We start from the raw sequence: 8,705 nt of genomic DNA, 5'->3' as shown, positions 1-8,705 counted from the left end.
AAAAAACACTTAGAACAACTACACAAAACAACTTGTAGCTACAGGAAACAACACACACAACACAATGTAATTAAAGATGCATCAAATCTAATTTCTAACAATATCATTGACTGTGCAAGTCTGAGATCCTGAAGGGAAATTTCAAAGCCTTTGTCAGAAGAGTCTAGTCATACAACTCCAGCCATATAAGTTGTCACAAAGGACTCTAAATGTAAAATAAAATATATAAAACAAAATTATAACTGTCTGGGAACAAGCACACACAACAGAGACAAATCTGGTGAGTTTTATAGGTCATTGTGGACTATACAACCTCATTAGGTATAAAATGTATTACCAAACTAATAACAAAGTCATCAAAACATGTACATTTGACTTCCATGTATGAATTCAAGTTCAAGAAAATTAACCTTACCAAAGCGAGAAATGATAACACAACAAACAGAATACATTCAGTGCAGAAGCTGCACAACATCTCAGATAGATGTCCTTCCTCCTCTGTCAGTTCTGCATCGCTTCAGTGAGGTCATTCAAAGCCGTGGTGGTACGTGTTTTTTTTATCATTTTACTGAAATATCTTAATAGATTAAAGGAGGTGAGCACAAAGGATTATTTGGTAGCTAAAACTATGTCAGTGAAAACACAGAAGTCCATAGAGAGGTGTTGATTTAATTGCTGGTCATTTTGGAATGTGCCCTTTGTGTTCATGTTGAACTCTACTTAATTTCACAGAGAGGTTTCTGTTGTTCAACCAGTTACTAACAATTCTGCAAAGATTACGAAAGACCACAGCTGTCATAATCCAACTAGTTATTACTATCAACATTTGTTGGAATTCAGAATTGAATATCAACTAAAGAGCCACAACAACAGGGTCCTGTATGACATCAAACCACTCTGGAGATCCACATTACAAAGACCACCAAAAACTAGCATGTTTGTTTCAAGCATGTAGATTTATTACATGGATCTTGGATAAGGAACGCTCAGTGAGATTCACAGACACCGTAATACAAGTTTACTGGTTCATTACGCTGCAGTAAGTTTCATTCTGGTTGGTGTTGAGAAGCTTGTCCACACGGACATTGATGGAGTTAAGGATGCTGTGCAGCTCCTCCAGAGTCTCTTCAGGCAGAGTGGGCTGCCTGCTCAGGATCCAGGTGAAATCCACATGGAGGATACCAAGGTCAGTGCAGCTGTAGACCAGGGCGTAGTTATCGTAGTCGGTGGACAGAACCCAGTAAGGGGCAGGGGGGGAATCTGGACACAAGAAGGGACAGAACAAGATGTTTTCTATATCTGGACTATATGTTTACAGACACAGCTTCAATGCAATTTAGAGTACTGGAAAGTGAACTGTGAATATTAAATGGAGATCCATACTCTCAAAGAAGTAGACCAGTAGTTTGGCAGGCTCGGTGGGGCTGGGCTCAGCAGTGCCAATAATTTCCTCAATGGTCCCACTGGCACTAAAATAAATAAGAAACAACAACAACTTTAACGTTAAAGTCACAGGGAATACAATTTATCCAAATGTATGTAAAGTTTAATACATCTGCAGTAAGGTTATTGTAGGCTCTGTAAAACTTTTACATTTCATCATAAGAGTATGCTACAGTAATGAAATTACTTCAAGTTAAAATTAATGCAGGTGATTAAAAGATAATGCTCACAGCAGCTCCCTGTTGAGAACACCAACAACTCCTGGGCTTTTCAGGCTGTAGGTGGCAGTGCTGCACTGGCCTTTCTGAAATGTGTGTGGCAGTCTCTGGATTTCATACCATGTACCAAGATACTGCAGAAGAAGCACATAAGATCAAATTCAATGTTGCTGATAAATCTTGTGGTGTTGAAATTTTGTCTAGTGGGTCAAATGGTCGCTCCAAAACGCAAATGTAGACATGGTTTCTCAGACCACAAAGTTTAGTATTCTCACCCCTGCTGCATCAAAGTTCTCCTGAACAGAAGCTTTGGGGCATCTCCCAGGCATGATGACCTGAGCGTTGGCTGCCAGAACGGACAGCAGAGTGACTGAAAACAACTGGATGGCATTCATTTTTCTCCACAACCTTTTGAAAAAATACAATACAGATAATCCAGTTATTTCATTTCCCAAAATGACTCATATAAATTTTAACAGAAAGAAATATCAGTAAGGAACAGGACTGAACTGGGGTTGCTGCCCACCTGTTTTACCGGGTAGCAGTGAAGTTCCGTGTGTACTGATGCCATATTTATATTGACGACGTGTCATAACCACCTCTTTACTATTTGCATGTCAGGTTATCTCGAAAGAGCTGTGTGAGATATTTGGCACCTGTTTGTAGTCATTTTTAGTTTAGAAACGTGGCCTCTGGCAGAAAAAGATTGACAGGTTTGTGTTTTACACAGAATTGGTGAGCAAATATTTACGGAGTAATAGTAATAATATCTAAGAGAGCTGTGAGATAACAGATTATGACCCTGGGTGTGTGGCCGTATGCATTGGGATGTGTGTTGTATAATGTGTTTTTACATAGCTTCCAAAATGTGTGCCTGTATCTTTACAGCTGATACGCCTATGTGTTATCCACTGCAAAATGTAAGGCTGATATGTAGCCTACATCATCTGCATTAGCAAATCTCAACTCACTAGCACAGAAGAAAACATTAACAGTTAGTAAAGTGTCTTTATTGTCTTTGTTGAACAAGTTAAATAATTGGATTGCTAATACATTAAAATACCAAAAATAATCTCAAATATCGTCATGTTCTGGCAGTTTTGTGGTTTCTGTAAACTGACAAAATGTTAGCATGCTAACTTAAAATGCTAACTTGGTCTCCTTTGAAACAATGGGACACCCTGAACTCTTACCATTAAACACCCGTACTAAACAGGACCATAGTATTCACATTGTGAACATCCTGACTTCAGCATTTAGCTCAAAATAATGTCGATTTATTACCAATTTTCAAGGGTCCAATTTTCTCACACTCCACAAAAAAGTGAAATGGGGATTTTCTTGTGTCCTAAAAGTTAGGATGCTGTGTACAATATAAATAAAAACAAAATGCAATGATTTAACAAACCTCATACACCATTTTTTATGTAGTAAATTACATATCAAAAGTTTCAGAAATCTCTGAAACTCAATACAGGATACCCATGATCTTTGTGCCCTCAGGCAGCACTGCATTTACAGAATCAGAATCAGAAATACTTATAATTATTTAAAAACATTATTCTTTCATGGAAATCACTGCACAAGCTCAGGAACACTTCCAGAAATGCCTGTCTGTGAGCACAACTCATAGAGCCATCCACAAATGCAGGTTAAAACTATATCATGCAAAGAGGAAGTCATATGTGAGCATGATCCAGCAATGCTGCCGTCTTCTCTGGACCAAGGCTGATTTAAAAATAAACTGAGGCAAGCCGGAAAACTGTTCTGTGGTCAGCCAAATTTAGATAATCAATGGATCCTGCATCCTCCAGACTAAAGAGTAGATGGACCATTCAGCTCATTGTCAGCACTCGGTTCAAAAGCCTGCATCTCGAATGGTGTGGGGGGGGCATTAGTGCCTATGGAACAAGCAATTTGCACACCTGGACAACTTCTTGGGGTGTGAGTTCCTCACTTCTAAGTTACTTTGGAAAGAAGTGCTGTGTTAACGAATGTAAGTATGGTTTTTATAATAAATCAAACCACATAATTTTCATTGCAACCAACAAACATTCTGTTACAATGATTTACACTGATTGGCATTGTTGTATGAAGTTGTCCCAAATATCTTTTCCAAAAATGTTTTCATTCAATCTCTGGTGTACCTTTCTCTATTAAGTACATGTAAAACATTTTGCAGCAGGGATTTGATGAAGGTCATGGAGCAATGTGCTTTACTGTTGAGGGAGACGTTTTAAAAGGAAATAAAATTAGCTGCTAAGAAACATAGCATGTTAAGCATTTCACTAATAAGAGCTGTTTTCTTATAAAAATCCCTCAATGGGCGAAAAATGTTGAAGTTTTTTGTTTTTTTGGTCTCCTACAACAATGTCTTCAGTGTCACAAAAAGATTTAATAGATTTATTCATGTTTTCAGTCTTTTTTCTTTTTTTTTAATCCTGTCTCTACACACAGAGTTATTTCAGGGATTCGACATCCTTAAGAACCCCACTATCCGGGATCTCACAGTAATCAAGACCTAAACAAGATTTCCTAGAGGCGAGAAAGACGTAATACTTCTAACTTAGAGGGATTACAGCTTAGATGCAGTCGTCATTTGACAGCAAGAATACATGAAATTGAGGAGATCCGGACACCAGATTGTTGCTGTAATTAGAAGATGGATGGTGTCTCTGTCTCCACTGACCCAGTGAATTTATAGCCAGGTCTGTTTGTTAAGGTTAAACCTGCTTTGATCCCTTCGCCTCACTGTGACTCCTTAATGCTGGGTGCAAACAACACGGACAGAAATCCCCTGTAAAAAGCTTACACCTGGGAGATTCTTAAATTAGCGGTTTAGATGTCCTAAAGCCCTGTTCTCTTAACTCCTAAGTCCTTTATCGTTGGTTTCTTCTTTTATTTTTTTCTGTAAAACTCTACTCTTTGCCACATATACACATTAAACGTGCCTAAAACATGGCCTCCTTCATATGCTAATAAAACTGATTAATGCCAACATAGTGCTGTATATGCTATATATTGAACTCATATACTGTTTACTGGTGACCACAGAGCTATAAATCTCTCTTGACCTATTAAAGTTTCGTGGTGTAACTTCAATAATAAGTGTAACCACAGAAACTATGATACAGAAAGCAAAATTATGTTTTTCTTTGTGTAGAAAATAATAGTAATAGAACAAAAAGAGCAGTTTATATTCTATGTTGCTTTATGTAGCCCCTTTTGTCCATCTGCCATTTTACTACAATTCCTGGAGAAAAATGTGGAATCACATTTTTTCACATATGTATATATATATATATATATATATATATATATATATATATATATATATATACTGTATATGGCATAATATTTTATATGGCAGCTGGCCTCATAAACCATGCCTCAACAAAATACTTTTATTTCAGATCAAGAAGAGGAAATAGGGAGTCTCCCAAATGTGTCTGATGCATATTTTGCTTCGGCAACCAATCAAACAAACAATAAATGTCTGACAGAAAAAGCTGAAACATTGTTTTCAGGCAAGAATGGGAAACCATTTCATTGGAAAATCCAAAGAAATTGGCCTGTCTTTGTTTTGTTTTATTTGTATCTTTCAGCAGAGCACAGATTTCCTCTTTTGGCATATTTCTGCACAACATGGATCAGCAAAGCCACTGAGAGAAGATTCATGTTTAATACCACTGAGTTTGGATGTCCTACAAGAAGCTATCTGAATGATCTTGAATTATTACCACAAAGATATCTAATTAATTCCTAATCTTCAGACACAAATTGTACATTTTGTCTAACTTGTGCATTTTAACAATGATATTTCTTTATAAAAAAATATTGTGACACATTTTTTCATGATAATCTTTTGTTGTAGAAACATTGGCTGTAATAAGAGTCTCTAAATGTTATTTGTTGCCATTTTCTACAGCATATGTTTGCTATTTCCACTTTCTTTTGTTTTCACAGTTTTACTGTTTGCTTGTTTTTGTTTTTTTAGTTATGACAGAAATGAAAAAACTATTAATATGACGGCTTCTGAAGCACAGATATTCCAGGCAGAAAAATTGTCCCTGTGACTTTTACCAATTTGGTAATATACATCATGAGGGTTTACATAGTATACACCATGAGGATGTTGTTATTGGAATATATGGACCTGCAAGCAGTGGAGAAAAAGCTCAGTAACTTATTAATATCAGCTCTCGTAGGTACGACACACAGAAACTATCTCTGCCTTAAAGACTAAAGTTTGAAACGACCACTTTTCAAATAACTTTTATTTTGTGGTAGCTACTTGTTTTAATAGGCACTTTTGTTTTTAATGTATTCTAACCTTTTTACTTTTGCTTTATGATTGTTTTTTATATTTTTGATGGCTTTTTGTAAATTCCTTCTATTCATGTTTCAACGTCACTTTATTCAGATTTATTTCTCTGCTGGTGTTTTTATGTTTGTACTTAATTTGTAAAACACTTTGGTTTGTACTTGTATTTGAAAAGTACTGTGTAAATTAATAAAGTTACAAGTTGCAAATAATTACTTATATTTGGTATAATTCCCATATGTATTTATTTATAGAATTTGTTTTACTTTATTCTTATTTTTTAGTTATAAAAATTCTAATTGATTACTCAAATTCAGGAACATTTCCCTACACATCAACATCAATTTAAAAGATATATGACTTAGTGGGGAAAAAAAGGATGTCAAAAACTAATTATTTTTCTGCCAAAAAGTTCAACCATGATAAGTTAAATTGTGTTTAAATGAACCTGAGATATTTTTTTCATGTTAAGTGAAAAGTACAACCGTTCCCTCTTTTTCTTTAAAACGATAGATGAGTAAATGTTCTTAAACATTAAAATTCATTGCTTGTATTGATATGAATTAACCTGACAGCCTGGATGAGTAGGAGTTAATCTGAATTAATTAGCATTAGATGTTCAGGATGTCATCATAATTGATAAACAGTTTGACTATTCTCAGTTGTCTCACAACAGCTACAAAATGTCTCTTTGCCAATGATCAGTGCAAAAAAGTTAAGGGTAATACTTCCATTGTGGTTGTGCTGAAACACATACTTACTGCCAGCTTCCCAAGCATAAAACCATCTGACTACAATTCCACAGAGACAGTGAAAAAGGTCTTTGAGGTTCAATAACTATTTCATCTAATTAGTAACTACAAGTGTACTCAGTCCTCAGAAACAGATTCAAATGAAGCAGCAGGTTTTATGTAAAAGCAGGGATCTCAGCGAGAGGCTGCAGGAGAGACAGTGACTTTAATAAAGCTAATGTTCAGTTAGAAAGCACTGTAGGCAAATGTGTGACATATCTCCACATACAAATACTGAACTAACTGAGTGATGGTTACATGGTTAAAAAGTGTAGGGATGTCACAACACTCTGTGGATTGAGTCCTGTCCCTTTTAAAGACACAGTTTTGGTATTAAGTCATGTAATGTGCTGTAATATTGTGGTGAATGATTTCCTGTAATAGTTTAAGCCCCTCAGGACCAAATAAGCATAATTTGAATGCCATGATGTCCCTGAGTATTGTGACAAAATGTCTCTATTATTCTGGATATAAATTTGGAAAACATTACTTCAGTTCCCTCACCTGACATGAACCCATCACAGCTCCTTTTCTGTGACATGAAGAAGGCATCATAGTGGTGGAAAAGTGTTTACAGCATGATGCTTGAAGTTGCAATAAATGTAGACAGGTAATACAACACACTAATTAATTTACTTGGTTTGAAATATTGACAACTGACTTTTGCTGATTGTAGATGTGCAACAGCACCATAACAGAGGAATTGACAGTCAAGCTCAAATCTTTCACACATGAACATTGCAGTACACATACACTTCTTCAAGCCACCCTGTCCTGAGCTATGAAAGAACAGCAGCTAGCTTTCAACTCAGCAGAAGCTGCCACTGCCTGGAAAATTAATGAGCATGTTGCTGGTTATGCAATGAGGGATGCTACCAATGCTGACTGTACCATATTTCTGTAAGATGTTTAATGAAATTCCCACAGCTTATTTGGATATATGCAGAGAACTCAACACGCTTGATCTGACATTCATCTCAGATCAAACTGCTTGCCTTTAGGTATAGCTGGTGCATTTAAGGATCCTCTAATATTTTAACTAAAATGCACAAGGAATTGCAAAGACGTGTTCATATTTGCTTTCCTTCTCAACCAGTACTGTAATGTATCCAGTTGCTTTTTAACAATAGTAATCCTATAATCTAATTAGCTTCTTTTGAAAGTAACCTCACCCATCGCTGCTCATTACTTACTGCCACCATTCTTCACGTTTACAAACAGAAACAGCGTAATTTCCAGTAATTCTTCCCTGCCCCACAGAAGATGTGGTGTTGCCACTTCATGTGCTGTTCAGAGACACGTCTGTCTCTCTTGGAATCCCATCAATAATGTTGTCAAACACTTACGAAAGAATCTGAACCTGTCAGTGGTAAAAACAAGCATTTCCAATTTTGGATTTGGCTGCAGCCATTTTGCAGTTGCTAGTTAGAGCATTTAAAGAGTCATTTCTCTTTTAAGAAAAAAGCTGATGCCATGTTAAGGCACAGAGGTCGTTGCTATGGCGCTTTTTTTACAGAAACTTAATGTGAGTTTAAAGGCTGGCCTCTAATTAAAAATATAAATATAGAAATTAAAAAAATTAAGGACATCCAATTTCTTTGTTAACAGGTCAAACAGATAAATAAATCACAAATATTTCAGGGTATTTCGCATTGATGCATTAACTGGATTTGATTTGATTTAATACTCTGGCAACAACCCAGTTTGTGATGATTTGATATGGTCTAAATGTTGAATTAATGATAAACACAGTAGTGTGCTGAGTTCCAGGTTCATCCAACTCTCAAGGGTTTCTTCGCTTTCCTACAGACGGAAGAAGGATTCAGAAACACCACACAGCCCCCCGCAACTCCACATCATGTCTGCTGTTTGGCTAAATTTCTTACTAGCTCACCAACTGTGCACGCCTAGCTGCCCACCAGGCATTAA

General features: G+C 36.3%; 1 protein-coding gene across 1 annotated transcript; it reads right to left on the bottom strand.

Moving 5' to 3' along the window:
- Positions 1-974: 974 nt before the first annotated feature.
- Positions 975-2,068, bottom strand: LOC140268938 (apolipoprotein D-like). The gene is made up of 4 exons (XM_072363934.1): positions 1,937-2,068; positions 1,674-1,795; positions 1,384-1,469; positions 975-1,260 (listed from the first exon to the last, which is right to left on the bottom strand). The coding sequence occupies exons 1-4, from the start codon at positions 2,054-2,056 to the stop codon at positions 1,019-1,021; spliced, it is 570 nt and encodes a 189-aa protein (XP_072220035.1). The 5' UTR covers positions 2,057-2,068; the 3' UTR covers positions 975-1,018.
- Between the last annotated feature and the right edge of the window lie 6,637 nt (positions 2,069-8,705).

Source organism: Leuresthes tenuis, unplaced genomic scaffold (genome assembly GCF_036924035.1).
Source record: "Leuresthes tenuis unplaced genomic scaffold, fLeuTen1.0.hap1 SCAF_14, whole genome shotgun sequence".
In the NCBI taxonomy this organism is placed as follows: domain Eukaryota; kingdom Metazoa; phylum Chordata; class Actinopteri; order Atheriniformes; family Atherinopsidae; genus Leuresthes; species Leuresthes tenuis.
This window is presented reverse-complemented; position numbering and strand designations above follow the sequence as displayed.